General features: G+C 36.9%; 1 protein-coding gene across 1 annotated transcript; it reads left to right on the top strand.

The window, feature by feature from the left end:
• Positions 1 to 16,730: 16,730 nt before the first annotated feature.
• Positions 16,731 to 19,235, top strand: LOC111894323 (argininosuccinate lyase, chloroplastic). Its single transcript, XM_023890402.3, has 7 exons — positions 16,731 to 17,110; positions 17,258 to 17,521; positions 17,663 to 17,779; positions 17,861 to 18,009; positions 18,095 to 18,386; positions 18,480 to 18,644; positions 18,738 to 19,235. The coding sequence occupies exons 1-7, from the start codon at positions 16,751 to 16,753 to the stop codon at positions 18,987 to 18,989; spliced, it is 1,599 nt and encodes a 532-aa protein (XP_023746170.1). The 5' UTR covers positions 16,731 to 16,750; the 3' UTR covers positions 18,990 to 19,235.
• Positions 19,236 to 19,596: the final 361 nt, after the last annotated feature.

Genomic DNA, 19,596 nt, shown 5'->3' on the forward strand with positions numbered 1-19,596 from the left:
AAAATCAAAGTAATTAAAGACTGGAAGGCACCAAGAACGCCGACGGAAATCCGTCAGTTCTTAGGTCTCGTTGGCTACTACCGGAGATTCATTCAGTATTTCTCAAAGATCGCTAATCCGCTCACTACCCTGACTCAAAATGGAGTAAGCTACAACTGGGAAGACAAGCAGGGGACTGCCTTCCAAACCCTAAAGCAAGCATTATGCAGTGCACCGATCTCGTCTCTTCCAAAAGGGATAGAAGACTTTGTAGTCTACTGCGATGCATCCAATCAAGGTCTAGGTTGTGTGCTCATGCAGCGAGGAAAGGTTATAGCCTATGCCTCAAGGAAACTCAAGACCCATGAGGTCAGCTACACCACCCATGACCTTGACTTAGGAGAAGTAGTCTTTGCACTGAAGATCTGGAGGCATTACCTCTATGGTACGAAGAGCACGATTTTCACTGACCACAAGAGCCTCCAGCACATTCTCAATCAAAAGGAGCTCAACATGAGACAATGAAAGTGGGTAGAACTACTGAACGACTACGAATGCGAGATTCACTATCACCCGGGCAAGGCCAACATAGTAGAAGACGCCCTCAATAGAAAGGAATACTCGGGCCACCAAGTACGAGCATTAACCATGACCATCCATTCGCACCTATCGAAGCAGATCAAGGAAGCCCAACTTGAAGCTTTGAAACCAGATAACATCCCAAGTGAAGCCTTTCGGGGAATGGATAAGGACCTCGAAGTCAAGGAGGATGGAGCTCATTATCTCATGAACCGAATCTTGACACCGAAGTTTAGTGGATTCATAGACGTAGTTATGAACGAAGCTCAAAAGACTAGATACTCCGATCACCCCGGTTCGGACAAGATGTATCTAGATCTCAAGAAACTTTATTGGTGGCCAAACATGAAGGCAGACATCGCTACCTATGTGGGCAAGTGCCTGACTTGTGCCAAGGTCAAGGTAGAATATCAGAAGCCCTCGGGTTTATTGCAACAGCCAGAGATACCCGAGTGGAAGTGGGAATGGATAACCATGGACTTCATAACCAAGTTGCCCAAGACAACGGGTGGACTTGACACTATATGGGTGATCATTGATAGGTTAACCAAATCCGCACACTTCCTAACAATAAAAGAGACAGACAAAATGGACAAACCAACAAGGACTTATATCAAGGAATAAATTGTGCGTCTACATGGCGTGCCGATATCCATTATCTCGGATAGAGATAGCAGGTTTACCTTGCGATTCTGGAAAATGCTACAGAAATCCTTGGGAACCAGGCTAGATATGAGTACAGCCTACCACCCACAAATCGACGGACAGAGCGAGAGAACTATCCAAACATTGTAAGATATGTTGAGAGATTGTGTGATAGACTTTGGTAAAGCTTGGCATACCCATTTACCACTCATTGAATTTTCATACAAAAATAGTTATCACACTAGAATTAAAGTTGCACCGTTTGAAGCCCTCTAAGGTCGCAAGTGCAGATCACCTATGTGCTGGGCTAAGGTAGGTGACACACAACTAGCAAGGGGGAAAGTACTTGGTAGCACTATCATTGGCCCCGAGATCATACAACAAACAACAAAGAAGATCGTTCAAATTCATAAATGACTGAAAGCTTCTCGAGACCGCCAAAAGAGCTATGAAGATAAGCAATGCAAACCCTTAGAATTCTAGGTTGGTGACCGAGTACTGTTAAAAGTCTCACCCTGGAAGAGAATGATATGCTTCGGAAAGTGTGGGAAACTAAATCCAAGGTATGTCGGACCATTCGAGATCCTTCCAAGGATCGTCCTAGTAGCTTACAAACTTCAACTACCGTAGGAACTCAGCAACGTACACCCCACCTTCCACGTATCCAACTTAAAGAAGTGCCTATCCGACGAAACTCTCGTAATCCCACTCGATGAAATCAAATTAAACGAGAGTCTACACTTTGTAGAAGAGCCTATAGAAATCATGGATAGAGAGATCAAGAGAACAAAACAGAGCCGAATACCAATAGTGAAGGTCCACTGGAATGCCAAATGAGGACCCGAATTCACATGGGAACGGGAAGACCAAATGAAACAGAAGTATCCATATCTTTTTCCCAACACTTGAGGTCCCACTTAAATTTTTAATTTCGGGATGAAATTCCCTCTAACGGTGGGATAATGTGACAACTGGAAAACTTTGATCCAAACCAAGTCAAAAGACCTACAACATATAAGTGAGAAACACATTGTAACCTTGTCACGCAAACCACCCTTAGCTTTGAGGGCATGTTTATATATGTTGATATAAATTGAAATCCATGTTTATATAAGTTATATTAATCTGTATACACATTGTAAAGCATGAGGAGATCAGAAATACAAACTAATAATACATAAGCAGTCAAAAGGGTCAACAAGAGATAAAGCAATTACATTGTTTTAAAGATTTTTGACTTCTAGACCCCTATCTTTGAGTTTTCGTCCAAATAGGACCGAAAACTACTTGTTTACAATTGTTTATGACTGAAAACCACTGCTTAAGAGATTGTCATGATCGAAAACTCTAAGTTTGAGGCCTATTATGGCCGAAATCTCTTCATGGGCCAAAATCATGTTCTAATGTGTATAATTGTGTGATTTCATTCATGCTTGGCCAAAATACCCTCCATGTTGACCGGAATCCTCTTTAAAAGGGCCATGTGGTGCCACTTGATTGGTCAATTTAGCTTCCCAAGGTGATATTTGCTCTTACCCAAGTAAATATCACTTCAATTGTCACTTCTCATCAATTTACTCATCCCATTCCCATATATGTATTCACATATACGAATTTAAGCCTTCACATTTCCTAAACCATTCTCAGTTAAACTTCATTCTAAATTTCTCTCCCAAGTATCAAGTTACCTTCCAAGATCAAGCCTCCCTGGAACTTCATCCTTTGTGTTAACTCCTTAATATTTTGGTAAGTTTCCTATATAACTCTAGTGTTTTTGCTAACATCTCATGATTATTATCATCTTAATCACACATTATTATGTGTTGAAAACCAATAGGATACGAAATCTTTCCCGTAATCTAGCTCGAAGTCACTATTTCTTGTTGGAATAGTGTCTAAGGCTGTAACTATATTAGTCAAGTATTTGATCCGGTTGTGCATAGTCCTTTTGGGTTGCCTTCACCATAGCAACTTGATAGGATGATTTAATAAGAGAGAGTAAATATTATTAGTATATTATGGGAATAATATAATGAATAATATATTTGTTATTTGATTAATATGAGTCATAGAATTAATTAGAATTAATTTGGTGACTTAAAGAGATTAATTAAATAAAGGGGTGTAAACTGTCAATTGTTTGATAATTAAGCTTTAGACTGTAAATCCATTTGGATATGCTATGGACGGATTCTAGAGGCTATAGGATAGCTAAAATCGTCCATTAGAGTTATCTAGGAATGGATTTGGATAGCCTTAAGAGAAGATTATCCAATTAGGGTTTAGGTTGTAATCCTTAAGGAGTCTACAAGTATAAATAGACTCTATGGCATAGGGAATTCGACACATCTCCAAAAGCAAGGAACCTCTGGTCGAAATTCCTCCCCTCTCCTCTCTCCTAAATCATTCTTATTGCTTTGGTGTTTGTAAGCCATTAGAGGAGTGACATTTGTGACTCTAGAAGCTCCAAGACCTCAAGATCAACAAGGAACTCAAAGGTATGATTCTAGATCTGTTTCAATGTTGTTATTTAGCCTAATTAGTTATTAGAAGTCTTGGATTCAAAGCATGTTTATTAGAAAGCCTAGATCCGAGCATTAGGGTTTTGCATGCACATATAGGAAAGATCTTATGGCAAAAACCCATCAGTGGTATCAGAGCCTAGCTTGGTTTTCTTTAAATTGTTGCTTGATTAACTGAAACAAACCTGCAAAATTCGATTTTTAGGTTTCTGAGTCACTGACTCGGCGAGTCCCAAGGTGGACTCGGCGAGTAGGCCTGACTCGGCGAGTCCCCTTGTGCACTCGGCGAGTCCAGGCGTCAGGAATGGCCAGATTCGGGATTTCTTTGTAATTATCTTATCTAAACTTTCCTTAAACTAATTAGATCAATGTTAATTCATTTTTATGATAAATACAACTGCAATCTTGATCTAATTAAAGATATTTATCTTATAATAAAATATTTAATTTCCTTATATGATAATTAATTAATTATTTTGATTATTTTGGTAATTATCTTAAAAGAAATCTTGAATAAATCAAATATAGATAATTAGGATATTAATTGTTAATTGGAATTATTTGTTATTTGATCCTCCATGTTTTAAATGTTTAAAACTTGTCCTCAAGTTTTGAAATTTATATTTGTGATTAAAAGTTTTAATTTAGACAACTTAAATTTCAAAACCCTAGATTTTAAAAAGTTTAAAATACAACCCTATACTAATATGATATTACTAGTATAATATATATATATATATATATATATATATATATATATATATATGTATAACTAAATGCTAGTCTTACCGTTAGTAGGCCTCATTCACGAAGTCAATCTATAAGGTGGGTATAAGGTTGCGGCCTATAAAATGGCGCTTAATGGGTGTACACTCACACCCACCGCTTGCTTGATTGGTGGAGGGTCGTTAGCCGAACGGGTAGGATAGGGCAACCTCATCCTCTCATTAAAAGTATAATAAGAAATATAAAGTAACTACACATATTTTAAAATTTCTCAATCTTAGTTACTTTAGGAAAAGTGAATTGATGCAATCCCATGAAATTACACTTTGCACCTTGCTAAGATGTTAGTGGAGCGTGTGTGGTTTACCGGCACACTAATTGGTTCTAAGCGAAGGTGGCAAAGGGTGATTCATTGTTTATCATAGTTCGATGGAGCGTGTGTGGTTTACCGGCACATCGAATAGATGATCGTTACAATGAAGGCACCATGTGAATTTGCATGGTTATTCACACCCGCTTTGTGATCCTCGGTATCCCAGTCACAAACAAGAGGGGCATATCGAGATTTAAACATGCCATTGAATAGTTTCAATGAATCTCATCCGAACCTAGGAATTCTCAAAAACACTTAGGACTAATAGTTTAGGTTTTTGTGATGGAGAATTAGTGAATCGTCATTCACTTACCTTCAATTTATTTGCATGTTAGATTACGGCATCCCTTTTCTAATATGTAAATGTTATTGTTGGATCCTAGCCCTAATTTTTCTTATTGGGTGATAATTAGGGATTCTTATTCTAATCTATCTTTGTCCTTTTCTAATTATAGATGTCGAACGCAAACAATGCTACTGCTAGTTCTTTCACGTTGATGAGCCTTTGCCAAAAGGTCACCTTCGATGGAACGAACTTTAGCGAATGGATAAGATACATTCGCACGATTGCTCGCTATGAGGACAAGGAGTATGTCCTTGATGAGAAGCTCGAGAAAATCAACACCGAAATCGCTACTCCAGCCGAAATCACCGCCTTTGAAACTCATGAGCGAGATGCAACGAAGGTACATTGCATCATGATTGCTACCATGAACTCCAAATTCCAAAAGTCCTACGAGGACATGTACCCGTACGAGATGCACCAAGACTTATTAGAGAGGTACCACCAAAACGCGAGACAAGAGCGGTATGAGATTTTCACTAACATGATTTCCGCGAAGATGGGTCATGGAGAATCTCTTACCGTGCACTTGCAAAAGATGCAAAGGTATGTCGACCGCCTTCGCAAGTTAAATGTTGACTTCGGGGAAGACTTGGCGATCGACATGGTGCTTCACTCTTTGCCTCCGATGTACAACCAATTTAGGATGACCTACCACATGAACAAAGAAGAGGTCACCCTAAGCAAACTCCAAGGTCTCTTGAGGGTTGCTGAGAACAACTTCAAGGACAAGTCTGTCGCACCTACTCCCAATCCGCCCGCTGCTCCTGTCTTGGCTATTGGTCAAGGAAAGGGAAAGAAGAGGAAAGCTTCATCGAAGAACTATCGCAAGGTGAAAGCCTGAGATGGTGCCTCTTCTAGTGGGACCAAAGTTGATCCCGCTAAGCCCTGCTCTAACCCGAAGGAGGCAGAGTGCCACCACTGCCAAAAGATAGGACATTGGAAGAGAAGCTGCCCAGAGTACCTGCAAGCAATCAAAGAAGGAAAGATCAAGCCATCTTTCACAGGTATATACACAATCAAATCTAACGATTCTAATCATGCTATTTCTTGGGTTCTTGATACCGGTTGTGGTTATCACATTTGTTCTAATGTCCAGGGACTAAGAAGAAGTAGGGATGTGGAGCAAGGAAGGATAAATCTAATCATGGGGAACAGAAGATCGTCGCCTGTGACCAAGATTGGAGTGTATTCTTTAGTGCTTAGGAATAGTTTGGTTTTAGATTTGAACAATTGTTGCTATTCGCCAGAAATGGCAAGAAACATCATTTCATTTCATGGTTTATATAGACAAGGATTTAGATTTTCTTTTAATAATGAGAATGGTTCTATTTTAGCTTATCTAAATGGTGTCTTTTACTTTGAAGCTATACCATGTAATGGAATATATGAAACTGTTATGATTGTTGATAACTTAGGAAATGATGTTTTGAATATTGATTCTTCCACTAGTATGGATAAAGCATCCTTGTGGCATTGTCGTCTTGGACATGTCAACAAGAAACGCATAGCCAAACTCCAAAAGGATGGAGTGTTGGAGTCATTCGACCTTAGGGAAGATGACACATGCGAGTCTTGTTTACTTGGAAAGATGACTAAATCACCCTTCACGAGTACATGTGAAAGGGGCGAGGGTCTATTGGACCTAATACATACCGATGTATGTGGACCATTTAGATCAACCACAAAGGATGGGAACCGCTTCTATGTGACTTTTACCGATGACTATAGTAGATATGGGTATATCTACTTAATCAAGCAAAAGTCAGAAACTCTTGAAAAGTTCAAAGAGTTCAAGAATGAAGTGGAGAATCAATTGGGCAGGAAAATCAAGATGCTTCGATCCGATCGAGGAGGAGAGTACCTAAGTCTTGAATTCTACGATTATCTCAAGGAGTGTGGAATAGTTTCGCAATTGACGCCTCCTAGGACACCGCAGTTGAATGGTGTGGCAGAAAGGCGTAATCGAACCTTATTGGATATGGTTCGCTCTATGATGAGTCGTGCTTCACTACCTATCTCTTTTTGGGGGTATGCCTTAGAGACTGCCGCCCATATCCTTAACCAAGTCCCTACCAAGAAGGTTGCCAAAACACCTCACGAGATGTGGACAGGGAAAGCTCCCTCGTTGGCACATATCAAGGTTTGGGGTTGCGAGGCTTTCGTAAGACAAGATACTCACGACAAGCTTGAACCTCGAAGTGAGCGATGTATTTTCATCGGCTACCCGCAGACATCCTTTGGATATCTCTTCTATAGACCGAAGGACAATGTAGTCTTCGTTGCGAGGAGAGGAGTTTTCCGAGAGCAAGAACTCATAAGCCAAGGAGGCAGTGGGAGGCAAATCGAACTTGAAGAGATTCAAGAGTCGATAGATGAAGGAACCTTTACCGTTGGCACTCAACCCGAGGAGGAAACTCCGGTTGAACCGATTGACGAATCCTTACCTCTTAGACGTTCCGATAGAGTTAGAGTTCTACCCCAGTTTTATGGTTTTCATATTACTACCGAAGGGGACACGTATATTAGTGATGGTACACTAATAAATCTTGATGAACCTAATAGCTATAAGGAAGCCATGGCAGGCCCGGGGTCTGCGAAATGGAAAGAGGCAATGGATAGCGAGATCCAATCCATGTATGATAACCAAGTTTGGAATTTGGTTGATTACGTGCCCGGACGTAAGACCGTTGGGTGCAAATGGATCTTCAAGAAGAAGACCGACGTGGATGGAAACGTGCACACATATAAAGCGCGATTGGTTGCGAAGGGCTTTACTCAAACTCCTGGAGTTGACTATGATGAGACCTTCTCACCAGTTGCGAAGATTAAATCTATTAGAGTGATGCTAGCAATTGCCGCATTTCATGATTATGAGATTTGGCAAATGGATGTCAAGACCGCTTTCCTTAACGGGAAGTTGGCTGAGGATGTTTACATGGCTCAGCCCGAGGGGTTTGTGGATCCAAAGCATCCGAATAGAGTGTGTAAGCTTGAGAAGTCCATCTATGGACTTAAGCAAGCGTCTCGCAGATGGAATCTTTGCTTCGATGAGAAAGTCAAAGAGTTTGGATTTGTACGAAGCGAAGACGAGTCTTGTGTATATGTCAAAGCCAGTGGGAGTATAGTAAGCTTCCTTGTTCTATATGTCGATGACATATTACTCATAGGAAACGACATCCCGACTCTGCAGGAGGTTAAGTCCTGGCTCGAGAAGTGCTTCGCTATGAAGGACCTCGGAGAGGCTTCTTACATTTTGGGAATAAGGATAGTGAGAGAAAGAAGTAAGAGACTAATTGGACTTAGTCAGAATACTTACTTAGAGAAGGTACTAAAACGTTTTAGTATAGAAAACTCAAAGAAGGGAGAACTACCGATACAAAGTAATGCCAAGTTGAGTAAGACTCAAAGTCCGAGTACCGAAGCTGAGATAGCAGAAATGAGCCGAGTACCATACGCTTCCGCAGTTGGCTCAATCATGTACGCTATGACTTGTACTCGCCCTGATGTAGCCTTCGCTTTGAGCATGGTTAGCAGATATCAAGGGAATCCTGGCAAAGCACATTGGATTGCGGTGAAGAATATCCTTAAGTACCTTCGGAGGACGAAGGAATGGTTCTTAGTCCTCGGAGGGAGTGATGACTTGAAGGTGTGAGGGTATAGTGACGCCAGTTTTCAGACCGACAGGGACAACTACCGTTCGCAGTTGGGCTGGGTCTTTACCCTAAATGGAGGAGCAGTGACATGGAAGAGTTCCAAGCAAGAAACCGTAGCTGATTCAACGTGCGAATCAGAGTACATTGCAGCGAGCGAAGCGTCGAAGGAGGCGATATGGCTAAAGAACTTCATCGGTGATCTTGGAGTCGTACCTGCCATAAAGGAGCTCATGGAGATTTTCTGTGATAACGAAGGTGCGGTTGCCTTAACCAAGGAACCGAGGGATCATGGTCTCAAGACATATCGACAGAAAATATCACTTCATAAGACATCGTGTAGAAGAAGGACAACTCGTAGTGAAGAGGATATCATCAGAAGATAACCCAGCAGATCCGCTTACGAAGGGACTGAGTAGGGTTAAGCACTTACAGCATGCTAGGAGTATTGGGCTGAAGGATGATATTAGCATAGATTAGATAGTATTAGAAACGTGTAATAGATAAATGTAATTAACATTTGATGAATAAATAAAGGAGTTTTATTTATGAGTAATGTTACTATCTTATGTTAATTGTTTAGCTATTGTTTCACTTTGCATGTTTTGACTTCCAGAATAATTAAGTTTATTAAGAATAATCGAATTGTTCAAATGGTCCACAATCGTTCATATGTTGGGAGTAGAGATGAATGAAGATTGTCATGAATTGGTGTGTAGATTGTCTAAATGGTGTTAGACATAGCAAAGGGTTGTTGCAACGTTCATGAGTGCTTATGAACTAGTTTTGAGCATTGGAATAAACCCACGCTTGCTGGAATCACCTTATGGAATAAGATATAAAAGGGTGATCGCAAGACGATAATATCATATAGTCTTAAAACCTAGATATATGGTTTATTATTTGTTAATTGGTTGTACATTGATAATGCGAAAACGCATCAGTAACTCGGTGTCATAAAACGCATTGTTGTGTATAGTTGGTTAATGAATAAGTAAATGCATATAAGTCGAAGTTTATCTGTAACTTTTATCTAAGAAGGTAAAAGCGATATCTCGGCCGCTCGATGATTTGATTTGACTTATGTGCCGGGCCCGGTCAGAACTGAATTGATGTGTTCGATTAAGTTCTATGTCAAATAAATCAGAGATCGAGAAACCTAGAATGCTTGACTAACCATTCCATAGGATTGTCAGCATGATATCTAACAGAGGATTGTACGTTCCCTTATCTAAAGGACAAGATTGATTAGATCAGAGTTGACAGCGTCTTTGAGAGCTACGATTGCAAACCGAATTGTACTTGTATAGTTACTAGACTTATCCAAGTGGGAGACTGTTGGAATAGTGTCTAAGGCTGTAACTATATTAGTCAAGTATTTGATCCGGTTGTGCATAGTCCTTTTGGGTTGCCTTCACCATAGCAACTTGATAGGATGATTTAATAAGAGAGAGTAAATATTATTAGTATATTATGGGAATAATATAATGAATAATATATTTGTTATTTGATTAATATGAGTCATAGAATTAATTAGAATTAATTTGGTGACTTAAAGAGATTAATTAAATAAAGGGGTATAAACTGTCAATTGTTTGATAATTAAGCTTTAGACTGTAAATCCATTTGGATATGCTATGGACGGATTCTAGAGGCTATAGGATAGCTAAAATCGTCCATTAGAGTTATCTAGGAATGGATTTGGATAGCCTTAAGAGAAGATTATCCAATTAGGGTTTAGGTTGTAATCCTTAAGGAGTCTACAAGTATAAATAGACTCTATGGCATAGGGAATTCGACACATCTCCAAAAGCAAGGAACCTCTGGTCGAAATTCCTCCCCTCTCCTCTCTCCTAAATCATTCTTATTGCTTTGGTGTTTGTAAGCCATTAGAGGAGTGACATTTGTGACTCTAGAAGCTCCAAGACCTCAAGATCAACAAGGAACTCAAAGGTATGATTCTAGATCTGTTTCAATGTTGTTATTTAGCCTAATTAGTTATTAGAAGTCTTGGATTCAAAGCATGTTTATTAGAAAGCCTAGATCCGAGCATTAGGGTTTTGCATGCGCACATAGGAAAGATCTTATGGTAAAAACCCATCATTTCTATCCCGATATTTACCCGAAATCACACATAAGGTGAGTTCATAGCCCTACATTTTACAAGCTTTTTCTATGTTTTTAGGGGGGGGGGGGGGGGAATACAAGTAACTCACAAGAAATTTTACATTAAAACACAATCATATAAATGTGCTTATTTTCTAGATTTACAAAATGTGTTAAAACATGAAATGGTTTTTCTACCAAACCCCGTGTTTTAAATACATACAAAGTTTTGATAAAAACATAACGGTATGGAAACAAATACCAAACACTTCGTTATACTTATGAATATATATATATATATATATATATATATATATATATATATATATATATATATAACCATATAAATATATCTTGAATAAAAACACGATTTTATACTAAACTATACGAACACAGTTAACGAAACTTTACCCCTTTGTAACCCGTTGAGCAAATGGTGTAATTATATAAAATGCATATATAATTATTTCTCGTCGTTTTTCTCTACTATCTTAGACTCAGAGGATAGTTACATTTACAAACATTTTTTTGTACGAAAACACGTAAACTCGTTGATCACACTTTGTGAGTCATTGTCTTCACGGTACATTACAATGTACGCAAGAAAGTCTTGTTTTGTAACTAGAATCTCCTGTGTGGGGAGCATGATATTGTGTATAGATCTATACAGGACTGAAAATCTCGCACCCTAATTGTTAGCTACAGTTAGACCGAAAGGTCTCGGGTGACAAATGTCATAACATTCTGACAACTGAAGAACGTCGATACAAGCCATCTAGGTCATCAGCACGGTTATAAAAACTCACATAAAGCAACAACGACACTTTTTGGTTTACGCAATAATAGTCTTAAAATGGTTTTATATATAAATAAAACTACGTTAACATTATCGTAAGTATGTGAAAAACTTATACACTTCGGTCTGGGTGTATATAAGACTACAACTCATTTTATGGAAAATATAGGATTTTCTGGTAACAAACAACATTACATTACAACGAGAGGTTTTACAGTCATTCGTACAAAACACTTATGAACTCACCAACTTTATTGTTGATACTCTCTTTTCAAATAATTTGTATTCTCAGGGAACCAGTAAACAAGTAATAATTGGCTTCTGATGATGGGACGCTAAATCGTCTATCCATTCTTTTGAACAACATATTGTAATTGATATTTTGAAAACATGTAAACACTTTCAAGTGATGTAACTATTCCAATTATATATATATATATATATATATATATATATATATATATATATATATATGTTGGTTGTTTTTCTTTGAACAATTACATTCAATTGTTATGATACACAACATGATAGTCACCCGCCCCCGGACGTTTCCGCCGATCTGGTTTGGGGGTGTGACATCGTAGACCTTAAGTTAATAATTAGTCGCAATAAATATTAGACTAAAATCTAGTGATAATGATACTAGGTTTCGTCGAACGAAAATAAAATTGTTAAATGTGAAGTGTTGCCCGAGTTTGGAGTCATCACTCTAACGAGTGAGTGCATAGTTACTTTCATCTTACACATAGATACATAGTATTTAATACATTTTATATGTGTTTATTATCTGTGTTTCTAATATCTATGCTAAATGAACGATTTATACATGTTTTACGTGATTTAAACTGTATATGCATTTTATAACTATAAACATATTGGGTAAAGATGGGTAGATGAATGATGAGAGATAAAAGAAGATATAGATGATGAGAGGTGAAAGATGATGAGAAGACTGGACTTAAATGATGATCCAGTCATCTAGCAGAGTATAGATGACGACCACAAACTATTCTAGACAGTCTCGTAGAACGCTAGCAGGCTCGGAACCTGTAGGTGTTTGTGAACAACATGTTCACCAGATGTACTCTACAAACCCTGACAGCTATGGACTTAGTGCCTTACAAATGAACGTTAGCATTGATGGATTTAGTGCCTAATAGATAACATCGACAGCTATGGACTTAGTGCTTGTTGGATAAACCCTGGCAGTGATGGACTTCGTGTCTATTCCTTAGGACAATCCTTAGGAATGAATGAACGAAGGATAGATGATTCTTAAGGTAGATCCTTAAGAATAAAGAAGATAATGGGGATGAGAAGTTAGGTTAATTGTTTGATGATTAAACATAATAATTATATTATTGTGGGTTGAAAACCCTATGTACTCATCAGGTTTCCTAACCTGATCCACTCAGTTTATTTGTATCACAAGTATCGATACGAAGATAAATTATACCGAGAGATTAACGGAGATGTAAATTATTAGTGTAAATGAATGTAAGGTCGGTTTATGCTTATGTTTTTGTATCGACGATGATATCCCAATGTTTTAATATAAACAAAATACATTTCTTCATAAATGCTTTGATAATATATTTATCATGTTTTCTGAGGACAGATTTTACAATATTATTCTTTAAAATGGATACTCTGATTTTTAAATAAGCATAAATAAAAATTTTAAAATGACCGTGAATTTGGGGATGTCATAGTATTACTATGGTATTTGTAAATTATGTTTTTCTATCTTTGTAATATGTAACAAATATTAGGGCAATAATAATATTTTTCATTACACACTGCAAATCAATCACAAACATAATTAATTGCAATTACATTGGCAATAAAACTGCAATCAAAGTGTCTGGTATTTCCCATTCTGATGGAGGGGGAAGTGGGTGCACGGTTTGTGTCTGGTAGGCAGTCTAAAACACATCAGCCCGGTAATATATCTGAACCATATCAGGTATTTCATCAATGTTTGAATGACGTGATGTCGCAATAGCATTACTACAAGTTATACCCAAACTATGACATTTCCCACATGAACAGTATGACGGTTCATATCAACAAGGCAAGTTTTTTTAAAAATCAAAAATTCGATAAATGTCGGATGGGAGCGGAGACGAGATCTCTGTCGGGATCTTTGTTGCTTGTCACCGAACAGACTTTTGCATCCTTTTATGAAGCACCATTTCAGCATACAGGGTGAGTACGGTAGTCAAACTCGTTGAAAAGTAAATATGATCAAATAAGGTTATTGTACAAGTATTTAAATAAATTTAATGTTTCACCAGATATTTTATCTGTCATTAATCTGCGTTCATGGAAAGTCCGTTGAATGTAGTCACGAATTGACTCGGTAAGCATTATCATTGATACATTGCGTTAATTTACCGAAAACACAAAAAAAATATGGAACATCAATGTTGATTACATTCAAACGGATAATAGGGAAATATGCTCTTGCCCATGTCGCTTGACCGATATTGGCAAGAATTTCACGAGCATCAAGGTCAGCCGACAGAAGTTTTCTTCAAAATTAGACATAGTATATGAGTTGGATGTCATCTAGAACAATGGTTGTAATGTTCTGCCAGATACGCCTCTTATGCTCATATACTTGAACACACTTTTAGAAGTATATCCATGATAAGAATTAGGTAATACATGCTCTATGCAAGAACTAACGGCATCGTCCATATTTGATATGACCGATACTTCCTTACCTTATCTCAAAGCTTCTCTTAACCTCATGAGGAACTAGGTACAACAGTAAAGATTATTTTTCACGACCAGACCAAATGCTATAAGGAATGTCTGGTTGTTCCCGTCGATAGCAACCACTACAAACATTGTTTCTAGGTAATCCCCTCTATGAGGGACAATACCTATGAAGATGAAAAACAAGAAGCAGCCTATGAATGCATGGACTTGTATCTTTTTGGGAACAAAAATGAATTAATTTAGATGTAGAAACATTATATATTTAAAAAAAAACAATAGAAAAGTGCAAAAAAAACGAATATATCACTCATCCAATAGCCACAAAACAAGCTTCGAAACGATCAATCAAATCATTTTTGATGTGAGTGTAAGTATGCGTGTTAGTCCGCCTAAGGTTGTGAAGGTAAACAGACATATTGCTAAAGTTTTCTTCGGGCTTACTCTCTAAGGAACACATTTTGAAACAGTTTTATAAGAGATAATTACGAATTACTTGATTGAAGGTAAGGTTTTAAGCACATATGGATATATATATATATATATATATATATATATATATATATATATATATATATATATATATATATATAATTTAGAGTAGGAACTTTAGAATAGGTTAGAGTAGGAACTCCAGAATAGATACTCTGAAACGAAGGCCACAACTCCGAAATGCTATGTTCCGGAACAAATAGTCATTTTACCAAAAAAATTATGGTTGTTTTTTTTTTAAATGATCATTTATAAAGTTAGATTACACATTTTTTTTAAGCTACGACCCTTCGCTCGTTAAAAAGAATAAAAAATAGGGATAATGACTTGAAAGGGTAACGAACTTTCGATTTTATTCACATTTAGTCACTAAACTTTTTTTTTGTTATCTATTTGTCATTGAACTATTAAAACTGTTCACATTTTACCCTTTTGACCGGTTGTTACCGGTCATAAGGGTAAAATGTGAACAATTTCAATAGTTCAGTGGCAAATAGATAACGAGAAAAAGTTTAGTGACTAAATGTGAACAAAATCGAAAGTTCGTTTCCCTCTAAAAAAGTTTAATGACTAAATGTGAACAAACTTCCTCTTGTATTATGTTTTAGCAAATTATTTATTTTTGTTAAATTGTAGCAACATTTGTTGATGAAGAAATCTATGAAATAAAAAATAAAAATAAAAACCCGAAAAATATATTAAAAAAACGAAACCGAAATAAAAAACCAATGGTTTGGTATTTTCCAAAATAAAAAATTACAATTTTCCAATCTGGTTTTGGTTTTACAAAAGTTCAATTTTCGGATTTCCATATCTAAATCTCTCACCCTTTTTATAATCGAAAAATGATTATAAAACCAAAAAGGGAATAAGAAAACGCTCAATTCAGAATTTTTCTATCCAAAATTCCCCCTTGTGACATGATATATATATATATATATATATATATATATATATATATATATATATATATATATATATATATATATATAGAGAGAGAGAGAGAGAGAGATACATGTAAACGTCTCTATATAAGGTGGGTTCATACCACATATAGAGGTGTGCTTGAGAGATGTAATATTGAGAGTGTTAGTGTGTGTTAATTATGTAGATTTAGATCTAGATCCTTTTTTTGTAAACACTTTTCTTAATCGAATGCATCTCTTAAACACTCAAATCACCGTGTTCTTTATGTGTTCTTTAATTCAACATGCCAAACCAATGGTCATAATTCACATCAGTGAGAATGGTTCATTTTTTTGTAAAACCAAAATCAGATTGGAAATTTTGATTTTTCATTTTGGAAAATGCCAAACCATTGGTTTTTTATTCCGGTTTAGGTTTTTCGTTTTTCTTTAATATATTTTCGGGGTTTTTTTTTTTATTTCATAGATTTCTTTATCAACAAATGTTGCTAGAATTTAACAAAAATAAATAATTGGTTAAAACATAATACAATAGGAAGTTTGTTCACATTTAGTCATTGAACTTTTTTAAAGGGAAACGAACTTTCGATTTTGTTCATATTTAGTCACTAAACTTTTTTTTCATTATCTATTTGTCACTGAACTATTGAAATTGTTCACATTTTACCCTTATGACCGGTGACCGTTAACAACCGATCATAAATGTAAAATATAAACAATTTCTATAATTCAACGGATAACGGAAAAAAAAAAAATTAGTCTTTCAATCGTTATCCCTAAAAACATATAAATAAAAAAAAATAAAAAAGTCATTTTTCCCCGTCAAGTCAAAGGTCAAACCCCGATAACACTAGTAGACCTGATAATTTCCCATTCTCGCCGCAGCATGGAATCAATGCTGTTCGCATCTTCACAATCACCTTCATCACCCTCCACTATACTTTCTACTCAAAACCCTAATTTATCATCAACGAATCATCATCGTAATCAAATCTTCTCTTTTTCCTTCCGGTGCCCATTAACTTCCCAAAGCAAAAGTCATCCGCCGCCGGCTGTATCCTGCTGCGCGTCACAACAACCGAACATGACGGCTCCGGCGAAGGAAGCAAAGCTATGGGGAGGGAGGTTCGAGGAGGGAGTGACGGATGCTGTAGAGAGGTTCACCGAATCGATTTCGTTCGATAAGGCTCTTTACAAACACGACATTATGGGCAGTCGTGCTCATGCTTCCATGCTTGCCAAACAGGTATCATGCATCTACTTCAATTTTGATGTCAATCAAAATCTCATCTTCTACTTCTACTTCGGAGCTTGTTTTCAGCTTGTCTGTAACGAATAAATTCTGAAATTTGGATATTGGAATCCTTACTTTTTATATTAATTGTTTCAACAGGGATTGATCAGTTTCAGCGATAAGGACAGTATTCTTGAAGGTCTGGATCAGATAGAGAAACAAATTGAAAAGGGGGAGTTTGTATGGAGGACTGACAGAGAAGACGTACACATGAACATTGAAGCAGCACTTACTGATTTGATTGGAGAACCTGCCAAGAAGCTTCACACAGCTAGAAGTCGAAACGATCAAGTTTCAACTGATTTTCGCCTCTGGTGTCGTGATGCTATTGATACAATTATTTCACATATTAAACATCTTCAGGTTTTTTACTTCCCCTGATTTTTGCTTCTGCCATAAGTCATTCTTGTGTTGTTTGTGCATCTCTTTATTTCTCATCACGCTACTGTACCTTTTCATAATACAACTATTCACCAATTATTAATTATTTTTTTTAATCCTAAGGTTGCTTTGGTGAGTTTAGCTAAGAAAAACACTGGAGTTATTGTTCCTGGTTATACACATTTGCAAAGGGCACAACCAGTTCTACTCCAACATCATCTTCTAGCATATGTCGAACAGGTTTTGTTTTAAATACACATTACCCCACTTTTAATCTAACAATCGTGTAACTTTTTAATTGATAAAATTATTTATTTGTAGCTTGAACGTGATGCTGGGCGTTTGGTAGATTGCAGAGTTAGGTTGAATTTCTGCCCTTTAGGTGCATGTGCATTAGCTGGCACTGGCCTTCCTATAGATCGATTCATGACTTCAGATGCTCTTGGTTTTACTGCCCCTATGAGAAACAGGTATTATAGATTAAACTTCGCTCATCATGTCATTTTATCTTCTGTTACTTGTTATCTGTTATCTGATATGTTTCACGAAAAACAGCATGGATGCAGTTTCGGATCGTGATTTTGTTTTGGAGCTTCTTTCTGCTAACGCGATTATAGCAATGCATTTATCTCGGATTGGTGAAGAATGGGTGTTGTGGGCATCAGAGGAATTCGGGTTCATCACCCCAAGTGATTCGGTTTCAACGGGTAGCAGTATAATGCCTCAGAAGAAAAACCCTGACCCGATGGAACTTGTTCGTGGAAAGTCTGCTAGGGTTTTTGGAAACTTGGTCACACTTCAAGTGTTATGCAAGGGACTTCCACTTGCTTACAACCGTGATCTACAGGTGTATAATTAGTCTACTATTATACTATGCATTCCTTCAAGCTCCTTTGCTTTTGTTTTGCTTCAGTTTTTTGTTTGGTTAATTGCAATACAGGAAGACAAGGAACCTGTATTTGACAGTGTGAAAACAATTATAGGAATGCTAGAAGTATCAGCAGAGTTTGCACATAACATCACATACAACCATGAAAGAATACAAAAGTCTTTACCAGCTGGTCATCTTGATGCCACTACACTTGCAGATTATCTTGTTCACAAGGCAAGTCGATTTATATTTTATATATAACATAAACCCTATTAATTCATTTTTTTTTAATTGAGAATTGAGTAATATTAACATTTTTCGTTGCAGGGGATACCTTTCAGAACATCACATGACATAGTTGGAAGGGCGGTGGCATTGTGCGTTTACAAAAACTGTCAGCTTCGGGAGCTGAGTCTTGATGAATTACATGGAATTAATAAGATATTTGATGAAGGGGTTTATGATTATCTTGGGGTAGAAAATTCAATCAAGAAATTTAGCTCATATGGTTCTACTGGCTCTGAATGTGTAGCTGCTCAACTAGATTTCTGGGTTTCAAGGCTCGATCTTAATCTGTGACTGAATCCGGTTGATTTACGTTGTAGTTAATTTCACGAATGTTGTAGAAGCGGGCCTTCTTTAGCAATTTAAAATCGGATCGTGTTTTAATTTGAGTTTGTGATTGTGGTACTATATGATAACTTGTTTGTAATTAATGTCTGTAAACTGGTTATTCTTCCAATAACTCCTTCCAACTTTTTGGGCTTAATAATAAAAATAAGGGATGCCATTATTATCCAATGAACTATTGGATTTGGTTTTAAATGATTCGCAAGGTTTTCTTTGTATGTTGTAAGCGTGTATAATTTGCCAATGACCTATTATTATACGTGTTGACATGGCAAAGAAAACCCACATAGGTTGCAAGGAGGTGGTGGTTGAATGTTCTTCATTATCTACACACTTAATCTTTCATCAACTAACTTTTATATACAATAAGAAAAATAATTACACGATGTAGGATTATTCTTGTTTATTTATTTTTATCTGTAAAGTTGATGCCTATTCTTAAACTAATGACCAATGTGGGTATTTTTATTTTATTTCTCCCTCTTAGTTATTTGTAGCAATTATGTATGTTTTATTCTTTAATTTAGTCTTAGAACAGTTCCATCAATCAGTTGAT

The sequence above is a fragment of the Lactuca sativa genome, chromosome 9 (assembly GCF_002870075.4).
Source record: "Lactuca sativa cultivar Salinas chromosome 9, Lsat_Salinas_v11, whole genome shotgun sequence".
Classification (NCBI taxonomy): Eukaryota; Viridiplantae; Streptophyta; class Magnoliopsida; order Asterales; family Asteraceae; genus Lactuca; species Lactuca sativa.

Bases quoted from the DNA above. Each gene is read 5' to 3' on its own strand.
- LOC111894323 (XM_023890402.3), top strand. From the start codon at position 16,751: ATGGAATCAATGCTGTTCGCATCTTCACAATCACCTTCATCACCCTCC. The intron at 17,111-17,257 runs GTATCATGCATC...TTGTTTCAACAG, and splicing joins CTTCCATGCTTGCCAAACAG to GGATTGATCAGTTTCAGCGA. The intron at 18,387-18,479 runs GTGTATAATTAG...ATTGCAATACAG, and splicing joins CTTACAACCGTGATCTACAG to GAAGACAAGGAACCTGTATT.